Source organism: Engystomops pustulosus, chromosome 8 (genome assembly GCF_040894005.1).
Source record: "Engystomops pustulosus chromosome 8, aEngPut4.maternal, whole genome shotgun sequence".
Lineage (NCBI taxonomy): Eukaryota > Metazoa > Chordata > Amphibia > Anura > Leptodactylidae > Engystomops > Engystomops pustulosus.
The window spans coordinates 13,981,357-13,998,288 of NC_092418.1; the positions used below are offsets into that span (position 1 = coordinate 13,981,357).

Sequence of the window (16,932 nt, forward strand, 5' to 3'; positions counted from 1 at the left end):
TATCAGACTCCAGACCAGACCTGTATAATAATATCAGTCCTCAGACCAGACCTGCATATTAATATCAGACCCCAGACCAGACCTGTATAATAATATCAGACACCAGACCAGACCTGTATAATAATATCAGTCCTCAGACCAGACCTGTATAATAATAGCAGACACCAGACCTGTATAATAATATCAGACCCCAGACCAGACCTATATAATAATATCAGTCCTCAGACCAGACCTGTATATTAATATCAGACAAGAGACCAGAGCTGTATAATAATATCAGTCCCCAGGCCAGACCTGTATAATAATATCAGACCCCAGACCAGAGCTGTATATTAATATCAGACCCCAGACCAGACCTGTATAATAATATCAGACCCCAGACCAGACCTGTATAATAATATCAGACCCCAGACCAGACCTGTATAATAATATCAGACCCCAGACCAGACCTGTATAATAATATCAGACTCCAGACCAGACCTGTATATTAATATCAGACCCCAGGCCAGACCTGTATATTAATATCAGACCCCAGACCAGACCTGTATAATAATATCAGACCCCAGACCAGACCTGTATAATAATATCAGACCCCAGACCAGACCTGTATAATAATATCACACCCAGACCAGACCTGTATAATAATATCAGACTCCAGACCAGACCTGTATAATAATATCAGACCCCAGACCAGACCTGTATAATAATATCAGACCTCAGACCAGACCTGTATAATAATATCAGTCCCCAGACCAGACCTGTATATTAATATCAGTCCCCAGACCAGACCTGTATATTAATATCAGACTCCAGACCAGACCTGTATAATAATATCAGACCCCAGACCAGACCTGTATATTAATATCAGTCCCCAGACCAGACCTGTATATTAATATCAGACTCCAGACCAGACCTGTATAATAATATCAGTCCTCAGACCAGACCTGTATAATAATATCAGACCTCAGACCAGACCTGTATAATAATATCAGACCCCAGACCAGACCTGTATAATAATATCAGACCCCAGGGCCAGACCTGTATAATAATATCAGACCCCAGACCAGACCTGTATAATAATATCAGTCCTCAGACCAGACCTGTATAATAATATCAGACCCCAGACCAGACCTGTATAATAATATCAGACCCCAGACCAGACCTGTATAATAATATCAGTCCTCAGACCAGACCTGTATAATAATATCAGACCCCAGACCAGACCTGTATAATAATATCAGACCTCAGACCAGACCTGTATAATAATATCAGACCCCAGACCTGTATAATAATATCAGACCCCAGACCTGTATAATAATATCAGACCCCAGACCAGACCTGTATAATAATATCAGACCCCAGACCTGTATAATAATATCAGACTCCAGACCAGACCTGTATAATAATATCAGACCCCAGACCAGACCTGTATATTAATATCAGACCCCAGACCAGACCTGTATAATAATATCACACCCCAGACCAGACCTGTATATTAATATCAGACTCCAGACCAGACCTGTATAATAATATCAGTCCTCAGACCAGACCTGTATAATAATATCAGACCCCAGACCAGACCTGTATAATAATATCAGACCCCAGACCTGTATAATAATATCAGACTCCAGACCAGACCTGTATAATAATATCAGACCCCAGACCAGACCTGTATATTAATATCAGACCCCAGACCAGACCTGTATAATAATATCAGACCCCAGATCAGACCTGTATAATAATATCAGACCCCAGACCAGACCTGTATAATAATATCAGACCCCAGACCAGACCTGTATAATAATATCAGTCCTCAGACCAGACCTGTATATTAATATCAGACCCCAGGCCAGACCTGTATATTAATATCAGACCCCAGACCAGACCTGTATAATAATATCAGACCCCAGACCAGACCTGTATAATAATATCAGACCCCAGACCAGACCTGTATAATAATATCAGTCCTCAGACCAGACCTGTATAATAATATCAGTCCTCAGACCAGACCTGTATAATAATATCAGACCCCAGACCTGTATAATAATATCAGACCCAAGACCTGTATAATAATATCAGTCCTCAGACCAGAGCTGTATAATAATATCAGACCCCAGACCAGAGCTGTATAATAATATCAGTCCTCAGACCAGACCTGTATAATAATATCAGACCCCAGGCCAGACCTGTATAATAATATCAGTCCCCAGACCAGACCTGTATATTAATATCAGTCCCCAGACCAGACCTGTATATTAATATCAGACTCCAGACCAGACCTGTATAATAATATCAGACCCCAGACCAGACCTGTATATTAATATCAGTCCCCAGACCAGACCTGTATATTAATATCAGACTCCAGACCAGACCTGTATAATAATATCAGTCCTCAGACCAGACCTGTATAATAATATCAGACCTCAGACCAGACCTGTATAATAATATCAGACCCCAGACCAGACCTGTATAATAATATCAGACCCCAGGGCCAGACCTGTATAATAATATCAGACCCCAGACCAGACCTGTATAATAATATCAGTCCTCAGACCAGACCTGTATAATAATATCAGACCCCAGACCAGACCTGTATAATAATATCAGACCCCAGACCAGACCTGTATAATAATATCAGTCCTCAGACCAGACCTGTATAATAATATCAGACTCCAAACCAGACCTGTATAATAATATCAGACCCCAGACCAGACCTGTATAATAATATCAGACCCCAGACCAGACCTGTATAATAATATCAGACCTCAGACCAGACCTGTATAATAATATCAGACCCCAGACCAGACCTGTATAATAATATCAGACCCCAGACCTGTATAATAATATCAGACCCCAGACCAGACCTGTATAATAATATCAGACCCCAGACCTGTATAATAATATCAGACCCCAGACCAGACCTGTATAATAATATCAGACCCCAGACCAGACCTGTATATTAATATCAGACCCCAGACCAGACCTGTATAATAATATCACACCCCAGACCAGACCTGTATATTAATATCAGACTCCAGACCAGACCTGTATAATAATATCAGTCCTCAGACCAGACCTGTATAATAATATCAGACCCCAGACCAGACCTGTATAATAATATCAGTCCTCAGACCAGACCTGTATAATAATATCAGACTCCAGACCAGACCTGTATAATAATATCAGACTCCAGACCAGACCTGTATAATAATATCAGACTCCAGACCAGACCTGTATAATAATATCAGACCCCAGACCAGACCTGTATAATAATATCAGACCCCAGATCAGACCTGTATAATAATATCAGACTCCAGACCAGACCTGTATAATAATATCAGACCCCAGACCAGACCTGTATATTAATATCAGACCCCAGACCAGACCTGTATAATAATATCAGACCCCAGATCAGACCTGTATAATAATATCAGACCCCAGACCAGACCTGTATAATAATATCAGACTCCAGACCAGACCTGTATAATAATATCAGACCCCAGACCAGACCTGTATAATAATATCAGACCCCAGACCAGACCTATATAATAATATCAGACTCCAGACCAGACCTGTATAATAATATCAGACCCCAGACCAGACGTATATAATAATATCAGACCCCAGACCAGACCTGTTTAATAATATCAGACCCCAGACCAGACTTGTATAATAATATCAGACCCCAGACCAGAGCTGTATAATAATATCAGACCCCAGACCGGACCTGTATATTAATATCAGACTCAGACCAGACCTGTATATTAATATCAGACTCCAGACCTGTATAATAATATCGGACCCCAGACCAGACCTGTATAATAATATCAGACCCCAGACCAGACCTGTATATTAATATCAGACTCCAGAACACCTGTATATTAATATCAGACTCCAGACCAGACCTGTATAATAATATCAGTCCTCAGACCAGACCTGTATAATAATATCAGACTCCAGACCAGACCTGTATAATAATATCAGACTCCAGACCAGACCTGTATATTAATATCAGACTCCAGACCAGACCTGTATATTAATATCACACCCCAGACCAGACCTGTATATTAATATCAGACTCCAGACCAGACCTGTATAATAATATCAGTCCTCAGACCAGACCTGCATATTAATATCAGACCCCAGACCAGACCTGTATAATAATATCAGACACCAGACCAGACCTGTATAATAATATCAGTCCTCAGACCAGACCTGTATAATAATAGCAGACACCAGACCTGTATAATAATATCAGACCCCAGACCAGACCTATATAATAATATCAGTCCTCAGACCAGACCTGTATATTAATATCAGACAAGAGACCAGACCTGTATAATAATATCAGTCCTCAGACCAGACCTGTATAATAATATCAGACCCCAGACCTGTATAATAATATCAGACCCCAGACCTGTATAATAATATCACACCCCAGACCAGACCTGTATAATAATATCAGTCCTCAGACCAGAGCTGTATAATAATATCAGACCCCAGACCAGAGCTGTATAATAATATCAGACTCCAGACCAGACCTGTATAATAATATCAGACCCCAGGCCAGACCTGTATAATAATATCAGACCCCAGACCAGACCTGTATATTAATATCAGTCCCCAGACCAGACCTGTATATTAATATCAGACTCCAGACCAGACCTGTATAATAATATCAGTCCTCAGACCAGACCTGTATAATAATATCAGACCTCAGACCAGACCTGTATAATAATATCAGACCCCAGACCAGACCTGTATAATAATATCAGACCCCAGGGCCAGACCTGTATAATAATATCAGACCCCAGACCAGACCTGTATAATAATATCAGTCCTCAGACCAGACCTGTATAATAATATCAGACCCCAGACCAGACCTGTATAATAATATCAGACCCCAGACCAGACCTGTATAATAATATCAGTCCTCAGACCAGACCTGTATAATAATATCAGACCCCAGACCAGACCTGTATAATAATATCAGACCTCAGACCAGACCTGTATAATAATATCAGACCCCAGACCTGTATAATAATATCAGACCCCAGACCTGTATAATAATATCAGACCCCAGACCAGACCTGTATAATAATATCAGACCCCAGACCTGTATAATAATATCAGACTCCAGACCAGACCTGTATAATAATATCAGACCCCAGACCAGACCTGTATATTAATATCAGACCCCAGACCAGACCTGTATAATAATATCAGACCCCAGGCCAGACCTGTATAATAATATCACACCCCAGACCAGACCTGTATATTAATATCAGACTCCAGACCAGACCTGTATAATAATATCAGTCCTCAGACCAGACCTGTATAATAATATCAGACCCCAGACCTGTATAATAATATCAGACTCCAGACCAGACCTGTATAATAATATCAGACCCCAGACCAGACCTGTATATTAATATCAGACCCCAGACCAGACCTGTATAATAATATCAGACCCCAGACCAGACCTGTATAATAATATCAGTCCTCAGATCAGACCTGTATAATAATATCAGTCCCCAGACCAGACCTGTATAATAATATCAGACCCCAGATCAGACCTGTATAATAATATCAGTCCTCAGACCAGACCTGTATAATAATATCAGACTCCAGACCAGACCTGTATAATAATATCAGACCCCAGACCAGACCTGTATAATAATATCAGACTCCAGACCAGACCTGTATAATAATATCAGACCCCAGACCAGACCTGTATAATAATATCAGACCCCAGGCAGACCTGTATAATAATATCAGACTCCAGACCAGACCTGTATAATAATATCAGACCCCAGACCAGACCTGTATAATAATATCAGACCCCAGACCAGACCTGTATAATAATATCAGACCCCAGACCAGACCTGTATAATAATATCAGACCCCAGGCAGACCTGTATAATAATATCAGACTCCAGACCAGACCTGTATAATAATATCAGACCCCAGACCAGACCTGTATAATAATATCAGACCCCAGACCAGACCTGTATAATAATATCAGACCCCAGACCAGACCTGTATAATAATATCAGACCCCAGACCAGACCTGTATAATAATATCAGACCCCAGACCAGACCTGTATAATAATATCAGACCCCAGACCAGACCTGTATAATAATATCAGACCCCAGACCAGACCTGTATATTAATATCAGACTCCAGACCAGACCTGTATAATAATATCAGACTCCAGACCAGACCTGTATAATAATATCAGACCCCAGACCAGACCTGTATAATAATATCAGACCCCAGACCAGACTCCTATAATAATATTAGACCCCAGACCTGACATCAGACAACTATATTATCAGAGTTGAGACCCCTACATTCATTTCAGATGCCAGATACGATACCATAACTATTTTCAGTTAAAAAACCCCATCTATATTAGTATCAGGCCCCAGACCAGACTTCAATTCATTACTGATCTGGACTGTGCATCAAGCAAAACAGTGAGTGCAGCTCTGGAAGTGGATGGAGCATAAGGCTGCATGCACACAAACGTATGCCCACCATACATATGTGCCCGGGCATATGTTCGGTGTCATGGAGAGGAGGAGGAAGGACCCCCTCCCCTCTCCATAGCAATGCATGGTGTATGGGCCATAACACAGGGATAGATAAGACATGTCCTATCTATTTCCCAGTCACTGAGCGGTACGGTGCCTCACGTGTGGCCATACGTCCCCATACAGTAGTGTGTACAGATCTGTAATGTGTGGGGTCTGAGAGTTGTCCTACCTCTCCCACAGAGGGGATCTGCAGGCTGGTGACATAGTTGTACTGGGGGCCGCTGGGGGTCCAGGATTCGGGGACACAGTACGCAGCTTCCATGGTCACTCGCAGCACATTCCCCTGACTGATCTGTGACTCAGTGAGTAAAGGCACCGGGACCGACACCGCCACCTCCAGGCTGGGCTGAAACATGGAGAGATGAAGAAGTGATGAGAGCTACACTAGAGACTTCAATGCCATCCAATTCTCAGAGATTTTCCAGATCTTTGCTTACTGTCAGTGAATGGAAACACTCCGAGATTCCTTTCTGAATGTATGTGCTAAACTGTATTCAACAGATCAAGGAGGTTTCCAGCTTTGAAATACTGAAGGCAGATCCATAGGACGGGTCATCATCTCACACCTTATCCGGCTGGTGGGGACCAACACTCAGGAACCCCAAAAATCATTTGCCTCTGGCACCAAACTCAGCTTAAGGAGACAGAGATGGAAGGACAGCGCCATCCAAGCTGCAGTTTTCCGGTTGTCCACTACACAGAGGATGGAGCTGTTCTGCCAGCATTGTTCTCTATGTGGGATCAGTCATCATCAGAGGGGACGTAATGAATGTTATGGTGACAAACCCTCAGCTCTGAGATGTTATAGATGAAGCTGGGTTTTTATAACAAAACAATTTTACAGTTCACTGACAGCAAGCAGAGATTTCTGAAATGGCAATAAGTTCTATAAAGTCTATTAGAAAGCTCCAGAACATCTGTTTTCCATAAAACTTTTCCTCCCGGTTTGATGATTACCTTGGCATCTGGTTGGGCATTCTCCAAAGGAGACCCCTGGACAGGGTACAGGGGGACAGAAACCCGGAAATTACATTCACCTGAAGACACAAAAAGTGATTTAAAGAGAAACAAAGAAACAAAAATTCTATGAAAGGAAGAGGTGATAAGACACAAGGTTTCATTGTAGTCACAGAGGGGTCAGAGCGCCCATGCTGACCCCTGATCACTGCTGGCTATGATAGAAAGATGTCAGGACACACAGGACATGGCAGCTCGCTGTGTATGGGGGTGTAGTCACAGAGGAGTCAGAGCACCCATGCTGACCCCTGACCACTGCTGGCTATGATAGAAAGATGTCAGGACACACAGGACATGGCAGCTCGCTGTGTATGGGGGGTGTAGTCACAGAGGGATCAGAGCACCCATGCTGACCCCTGACCAATGCTGGCTATGATAGAAAGATGTCAGGACACACAGGACATGGCAGCTCGCTGTGTATGGGGGGTGTAGTCACAGAGGGGTCAGAGCGCCCATGCTGACCCCTGATCACTGCTGGCTATGATAGAAAGATGTCAGGACACACAGGACATGGCAGCTCGCTGTGTATGGGGGGTGTAGTCACAGAGGGATCAGAGCGCCCATGCTGACCCCTGACCACTGCTGGCTATGATAGAAAGGTGTCAGGACACAGGACATGGCAGCTCGGTGTGTATGGGGGGTGTAGTCACAGAGGGGTCAGAGCGCCCATGCTGACCCCTGACCACTGCTGGCTATGATAGAAAGGTGTCAGGAGACACAGGACATGGCAGCTCGGTGTGTATGGGGGGTGTAGTCACAGAGGAGTCAGAGCGCCCATGCTGACCCCTGACCACTGCTGGCTATGATAGAAAGGTGTCAGGACACACAGGACATGGCAGCTCGCTGTGTATGGGGGGTGTAGTCACAGAGGGGTCAGAGCGCCCATGCTGACCCCTGACCACTGCTGGCTATGATAGAAAGGTGTCAGGAGACACAGGACATGGCAGCTCGCTGTGTATGGGGGTGTAGTCACAGAGGAGTCAGAGCACCCATGCTGACCCCTGACCACTGCTGGCTATGATAGAAAGGTGTCAGGACACACAGGACATGGCAGCTCGCTGTGTATGGGGGGGGGGTGTAGTCACAGAGGGGTCAGAGCACCTATGCTGACCCCTGACCACTGCTGGCTATGATAGAAAGGTGTCAGGACACACAGGACATGGCAGCTCGCTGTGTATGGGGGTGTAGTCACAGAGGGGTCAGAGCGCCCATGCTGACCCCTGACCACTGCTGGCTATGATAGAAAGGTGTCAGGACACACAGGACATAGCAGCTCGCTGTGTATGGGAGGTGTAATCACAGAGGGGTCAGAGCGCCCATGCTGACCCCTGACCACTGCTGGCTATGATAGAAAGGTGTCAGGACACACAGGACATGGCAGCTCGCTGTGTATGGGGGGGTGTAGTCACAGAGAGGTCAGAGCACCCATGCTTACCCATGACCACTGCTGGCTATGATAGAAAGGTGTCAGGACATACAGGACATGGCAGCTCACTGTGTATGGGGGTGTAGTCACAGAGGGGTCAGAGTGCCCATGCTGACCCCTGACCACTGCTGGCTATGATAGAAAGGTGTCAGGACACAGGACATGGCAGCTCGCTGTGTATGGGGGGTGTAGTCACAGAGGGGTCAGAGCACCCATGCTGACCCCTGATCACTGCTGGCTATGATAGAAAGGTGTCAGGACACAGGACATGGCAGCTCGCTGTGTATAGGGGGTGTAGTCACAGAGGGGTCAGAGCACCCATGCTGACCCCTGACCACTGCTGGCTATGATAGAAAGGTGTCAGGACACACAGGACATGGCAGGTCGCTGTGTATGGGGGGTGTAGTCACAGAGAGGTCAGAGCCCCCATGCTGACCCCTGACCACTGCTGGCTATGATAGAAAGGTGTCAGGACACACAGGACATGGCAGCTCACTGTGTATGGGGGTGTAGTCACAGAGGAGTCAGAGCACCCATGTTGACCCCTGACCACTGCTGGCTATGATAGAAAGGTGTCAGGAGACACAGGACATGGCAGCTCGCTGTGTATGGGGGGTGTAGTCACAGAGGAGTCAGAGCACCCATGCTGACCCCTGACCACTGCTGGCTATGATAGAAAGGTGTCAGGAGACACAGGACATGGCAGTTCGCTGTGTATGGGGGTGTAGTCACAGAGGGGTCAGAGCACCCATGCTGACCCCTGACCACTGCTGGCTATAATAGAAAGGTGTCAGGACACACAGGACATGGCAGCTCGCTGTGTATGGGGGGTGTAGTCACAGAGGAGTCAGAGCACCCATGCTGACCCCTGACCACTGCTGGCTATGATAGAAAGGTGTCAGGAGACACAGGACATGGCAGCTCGCTGTGTATGGGGGTGTAGTCACAGAGGAGTCAGAGCACCCATGCTGACCCCTGACCACTGCTGGCTATGATAGAAAGGTGTCAGGACACACAGGACATGGCAGCTCGCTGTGTATGGGGGGTGTAGTCACAGAGGGGTCAGAGCACCCATGCTGACCCCTGACCACTGCTGGCTATGATAGAAAGGTGTCAGGACACACAGGACATGGCAGCTCCCTGTGTATGGGGGATGTAGTCACAGAGGGGTCAGAGCGCCCATGCTGACCCCTGACCACTGCTGGCTATGATAGAAAGGTGTCAGGACACACAGGACATGGCAGCTCCCTATGTATGGGGGGTGTAGTCACAGAGAGGTCAGAGCACCCATGCTGACCCCTGACCACTGCTGGCTATGATAGAAAGGTGTCAGGAAACACAGGACATGGCAGCTTGCTGTGTATGGGGGATGTAGTCACAGAGAGGTCAGAGCGCCCATGCTGACCCCTGACCACTGCTGGCTATGATAGAGGTGTCAGGACACACAGGACATGGCAGCTCGCTGTGTATGGGGGGGTGTAGTCACAGAGAGGTCAGAGCGCCCATGCTTACCCATGACCACTGCTGGCTATGATAGAAAGGTGTCAGGACACAGGACATGGCAGCTCGCTGTGTATGGGGGGTGTAGTCACTGAGGGGTCAGAGCACCCATGCTGACCCCTGACCACTGCTGGCTATGATAGAAAGGTGTCAGGACACACAGGACATGGCAGCTCCCTGTGTATGGGGGGGTGTAGTCACTGAGGGGTCAGAGCACCCATGCTGCCCCCTGACCACTGCTGGCTATGATAGAAAGGTGTCAGGACACACAGGACATGGCAGCTCGCTGTGTATGGGGGGTGTAGTCACAGAGAGGTCAGAGCGCCCATGCTGACCCCTGACCACTGCTGGCTATGATAGAAAGGTGTCAGGACACACAGGACATGGCAGCTCGCTGTGTATGGAGGGTGTAGTCACAGAGGGGTCAGAGCCCCCATGCTGACCCCTGACCACTGCTGGCTATGATAGAGGTGTCAGGACACACAGGACATGGCAGCTCGCTGTGTATGGAGGGTGTAGTCACAGAGGGGTCAGAGCGCCCATGCTGACCCCTGACCACTGCTGGCTATGATAGAAAGGTGTCAGGACACACAGGACATGGCAGCTCGCTGTGTATGGAGGGTGTAGTCACAGAGGGGTCAGAGCGCCCATGCTGACCCCTGACCACTGCTGGCTATGATAGAAAGGTGTCAGGACACACAGGACATGGCAGCTCGCTGTGTATGGAGGGTGTAGTCACAGAGGGGTCAGAGCGCCCATGCTGACCCCTGACCACTGCTGGCTATGATAGAAAGGTGTCAGGACACACAGGACATGGCAGCTCGGTGTGTATGGGGGATGTAGTCACAGAGGGGTCAGAGCGCCCATGCTGACCCCTGACCACTGCTGGCTATGATAGAAAGGTGTCAGGACACACAGGACATGGCAGCTCGCTGTGTATGGAGGGTGTAGTCACAGAGGGGTCAGAGCGCCCATGCTGACCCCTGACCACTGCTGGCTATGATAGAAAGGTGTCAGGACACACAGGACATGGCAGCTCGGTGTGTATGGGGGATGTAGTCACAGAGGGGTCAGAGCGCCCATGCTGACCCCTGACCACTGCTGGCTATGATAGAAAGGTGTCAGGACACAGGACATGGCAGCTCGGTGTGTATGGGGGATGTAGTCACAGAGGGGTCAGAGCGCCCATGCTGACCCCTGACCACTGCTGGCTATGATAGAAAGGTGTCAGGACACACAGGACATGGCAGCTCGCTGTGTATGGAGGGTGTAGTCACAGAGGGGTCAGAGCCCCCATGCTGTGCAGTGTTTGGGTAATAGGGGCTGTTGCGCCCCCAGGACTTGTGTATGTGAGGTGCTGGATGATGAGCGCTTATTGTGCAGGAGAGGCACACATCCCCTCTGATGAGCTGCGGATCAATTAGAAGACGTCTTAAGACTCGGCTATAAATTCCTTGTAATCCCGCTCTGCAGCAACTAAGGATTATCCTGAGAAAACTCCCTGGGGGGCACAATGTGAGTGGGCACCGGACAGGGCGGTAAATCTTCCTGCTCTGCGGGGCCAATGCAGCTGACAGAATGTAAAGTATCCCAGATCTAAGGCTCATCGGAGGGTTCAGTGCCTGGTCATGGGGAGCGCGTCCAAATCCCTGTCACAGGTGACGACTCCTGCGGCCTGGACCCCCTCATATAGTCAGGACCCTCTCCTGGGAACCACAGACGTCATACTGACCCTCTACAGTAAAGGGCAAGGCTATCTGGCTCCTGCGGTGCCTTGAATCGGATACTGGTGTCCTATCAGTCCAGTAAAGGATATCCCCCAAAGTGAGATCCGGGTGCGGACAAATAATGGGCAGAGGGGCTGGAGGTACCGACCCATGAGAAGGTCTCATGGTGCATAGAAATCCCCACACCAGGGGTCCGGACAGACTCAAACTGTCCCAGATGTGAAGCGTAAAGGCTCCCCAAAATTTGAAAAGATTTGGGGTGCAGGGTTCAGAGGAGTCAGTGCCCCCCTCTAGATGGCAGACAGATTACTCACCCCGCAGGAGGGGCAGCAGATCCACCGCTGATTGCCCCAGGACGCAGGTTTTCTCCTCCTTCTGCTTCTTCTCTTTGGGTAAGATCTCAATGACAGTCACTGGAGAAGGAGAAGAGGTCAGGGGGCGCAATACCAGGGTCTACCACTAGGTGGCGTAACATGAAGCCCCAGATGTAAAATCTATACATTGACCCCCCCTAACATGTACCTCTATGGGGTCCCAGGGGTAACGGGCCGCACCGGCTACTTACATAAGACGGGTTTGTGGGCCACATCATCCAGGCTGTGAGGACTTTCTCCCCCGATGTCAAAGCTGGAGGTGAAGTTGTACTCGGTGGTGGCGTCGGGGGTCGTCTCCAGTTTGGGGGAGTCTCCCAGGAGGACGTTATTATACTCAGACCTGATATAAGTCACCGGGGCGTCACCTTTAACTCCTCTCTGTGCAAGAAAAATGACATTCAGCACGGGAAGCACCAGGGGTCCGGACCCAGACCACCCCAGACCACCCAAATATGACCCCACACTCCCTAGAATGATGTTACCATTAACACTTTACTTCCCTAGGCCACTAAGGGGGCCATCATATACACCTTCACCGCCCCCCCCCCCACCTCCAGACCCCTCACTACACTAGACCACCAGGGAGATTATTATTAACACTTTACTACCCTGGGCCACCAAGTGGACCATCATATACCCTCCAGACCACAAAAAATGGTACCTTTCACTCTTTGCTACCCCAGGCCAGGAGGGAAACTATCAACCCAACTAATGTTACCCATAACCCCTCCCTAACCAAGATTACCCCATTACTGGTGACCCCACTGTCACCCTCTCCCACCAGAGATGCCATCATTTACATCTTCTCTACCCCAGCCCACCAGGGAGGTTATCACTTCTCTACCCCAGCCCACCAGGGAGGTTATCACTTCTCTACCCCAGCCCACCAGGGAGGTTATCACATTCTCTAGTCCAGCCCACCATGGTGGTTATCACTTCACTACCCCAGCCCACCAGGGAGGTTATCACATTCTCTAGTCCAGCCCACCAGGGTGGTTATCACTTCACTACCCCAGCCCACCAGGGAGGTTATCACATTCTCTAGTCCAGCCCACCAGGGTGGTTATCACTTCACTACCCCAGCCCACCAGGGAGGTTATCACATTCTCTAGTCCAGCCCACCAGGGAGGTCATCACATTCTCTAGTCCAGCCCACCAGGGAGGTCATCACATTCTCTAGTCCAGCCCACCAGGGAGGTCATCACATTCTCTAGTCCAGCCCACCAGGGAGGTTATCACTTCACTACCCCAGCCCACCAGGGAGGTTATCACATTCTCTAGTCCAGCCCACCAGGGTGGTTATCACTTCACTACCCCAGCCCACCAGGGAGGTTATCACTTCACTACCCCAGCCCACCAGGGAGGTTATCACATTCTCTAGTCCAGCCCACCAGGGTGGTTATCACTTCACTACCCCAGCCCACCAGGGAGGTTATCACATTCTCTAGTCCAGCCCACCAGGGTGGTTATCACTTCACTACCCCAGCCCACCAGGGAGGTTATCACATTCTCTAGTCCAGCCCACCAGGGTGGTTATCACTTCACTACCCCAGCCCACCAGGGAGGTTATCACATTCTCTAGTCCAGCCCACCAGGGAGGTCATCACATTCTCTAGTCCAGCCCACCAGGGAGGTCATCACATTCTCTAGTCCAGCCCACCAGGGAGGTCATCACATTCTCTAGTCCAGCCCACCAGGGAGGTTATCACTTCACTACCCCAGCCCACCAGGGAGGTTATCACATTCTCTAGTCCAGCCCACCAGGGTGGTTATCACTTCACTACCCCAGCCCACCAGGGAGGTTATCACTTCACTACCCCAGCCCACCAGGGAGGTTATCACATTCTCTAGTCCAGCCCACCAGGGTGGTTATCACTTCACTACCCCAGCCCACCAGGGAGGTTATCACATTCTCTACCCCAGCCCACCAGGGAGGTTATCACTTCTCTACCCCAGCCCACCAGGGAGGTTATCACATTCTCTAGTCCAGCCCACCAGGGAGGTTATCACTTCACTACCCCAGCCCACCAGGGAGGTCATCACATTCTCTAGTCCAGCCCACCAGGGAGGTTATCACTTCTCTACCCCAGCCCACCAGGGAGGTCATCACATTCTCTAGTCCAGCCCACCAGGGAGGTCATCACATTCTCTAGTCCAGCCCACCAGGGAGGTTATCACTTCACTACCCCAGCCCACCAGGGAGGTTATCACATTCTCTAGTCCAGCCCACCAGGGTGGTTATCACTTCACTACCCCAGCCCACCAGGGAGGTTATCACATTCTCTACCCCAGCCCACCAGGGAGGTTATCACATTCTCTAGTCCAGCCCACCATGGTGGTTATCACTTCACTACCCCAGCCCACCAGGGAGGTTATCACATTCTCTAGTCCAGCCCACCAGGGTGGTTATCACTTCACTACCCCAGCCCACCAGGGTGGTTATCACTTCACTACCCCAGCCCACCAGGGAGGTTATCACATTCTCTAGTCCAGCCCACCATGGTGGTTATCACTTCACTACCCCAGCCCACCAGGGAGGTTATCACATTCTCTAGTCCAGCCCACCAGGGTGGTTATCACTTCACTACCCCAGCCCACCAGGGAGGTTATCACATTCTCTAGTCCAGCCCACCAGGGAGGTCATCACATTCTCTAGTCCAGCCCACCAGGGAGGTCATCACATTCTCTAGTCCAGCCCACCAGGGAGGTTATCACTTCACTACCCCAGCCCACCAGGGAGGTTATCACATTCTCTAGTCCAGCCCACCAGGGTGGTTATCACTTCACTACCCCAGCCCACCAGGGAGGTTATCACATTCTCTACCCTAGCCCACCAGGGAGGTTATCACATTCTCTAGTCCAGCCCACCAGGGTGGTTATCACTTCACTACCCCAGCCCACCAGGGTGGTTATCACTTCACTACCCCAGCCCACCAGGGAGGTTATCACATTCTCTAGTCCAGCCCACCATGGTGGTTATCACTTCACTACCCCAGCCCACCAGGGAGGTTATCACTTCTCTACCCCAGCCCACCAGGGAGGTTATCACTTCTCTACCCCAGCCCACCAGGGAGGTTATCACTTCACTACCCCAGCCCACCAGGGAGGTTATCACATTCTGTAGTCCAGCCCACCAGGGAGGTTATCACTTCACTACCCCAGCCCACCAGGGAGGTTATCACTTCACTACCCCAGCCCACCAGGGAGGTTATCACATTCTCTACCCCAGCCCACCAGGGAGGTTATCACTTCTCTACCCCAGCCCACCAGGGAGGTTATCACTTCTCTACCCCAGCCCACCAGGGAGGTTATCACATTCTCTAGTCCAGCCCACCAGGGAGGTTATCACTTCACTACCCCAGCCCACCAGGGAGGTTATCACATTCTCTAGTCCAGCCCACCAGGGTGGTTATCACTTCACTACCCCAGCCCACCAGGGAGGTTATCACATTCTCTAGTCCAGCCCACCAGGGAGGTTATCACTTCACTACCCCAGCCCACCAGGGAGGTCATCACATTCTCTAGCCCAGGTCACCGCTAACACTTAACCCTTCACTGTCCAAGATCACATAGGCTACTTCCTGCCATATCCTGGACCACCACAGGAATTACAGGTAACCCCTTCATTACCCTGACCCTCTAGTGAGGTCACCATTACCTGTATAGTGTCCTGGACTATTACTATTAACCCCTTCTTCACTGCAGTCCGTAGTTAACACCTATTACCCTCTACACCAGTATGAATTCTCATAAAAGCCAAGATCCCCGGAAATAATCAGGTGACCTCTAATTTATACAAGACCCTTAAGGAATCGGACGAATTAACCCATAAGTGGCTTCATGTATAGAAGGTGATGACCCTGATTTCTCAGTCATAGCCCCCGCTCCCTGCATCTCCTGGACAGTGAAGGGTTAATAGGCGGCAGATACGAGGTGCTAGATGTGAGGTGTTACCAGGTCATGTGCTCGGAGAACCGTGATGTGCACCGGTGCGGGGGGCCGCGTCCTCGCATCTTCCAGCGACGTCTCCATAGCTACCGGTCTGAGGAGAGAGGAGAGAGATGAAGGATGGGGGTACCACCTGCCGGAGCACAACTAGAGACCCCCTAATATCAGGATCCGTACAAGAGAGCCACTGCCCCAGGCATGGAAGGGGTTACAGCGCCCCCTCTGCTATGGTGGACACTGAGGGGAGTGACCGGATGTTACCCCTATATCTCTGTGATCCGGGCCTGAGGGCCTGATTCTGGATTTTTTAGGGTGTCTCACAGCTTTAGTCACCCCTTGA

General features: G+C 49.1%; 1 protein-coding gene across 3 annotated transcripts in view; it reads right to left on the minus strand.

Annotated features, from left to right (window-relative positions):
• The window catches only part of CFAP70 (cilia and flagella associated protein 70), a 56,790-nt gene that overhangs the window by 39,387 nt on the left and 471 nt on the right, over positions 1–16,932 (minus strand). For all 3 annotated transcript variants that reach the window (XM_072119757.1, XM_072119758.1, XM_072119759.1), the window contains exons 2-6: positions 16,599–16,686; positions 12,836–13,022; positions 12,585–12,683; positions 7,558–7,637; positions 6,770–6,946 (exon numbers count right to left, since the gene is read on the minus strand). In XM_072119757.1, coding sequence (XP_071975858.1) covers positions 6,770–6,946; positions 7,558–7,637; positions 12,585–12,683; positions 12,836–13,022; positions 16,599–16,676 — 621 coding nt within the window. In that variant the 5' untranslated portion in view covers positions 16,677–16,686. The remainder of the gene's footprint in view (positions 1–6,769; positions 6,947–7,557; positions 7,638–12,584; positions 12,684–12,835; positions 13,023–16,598; positions 16,687–16,932) is intronic.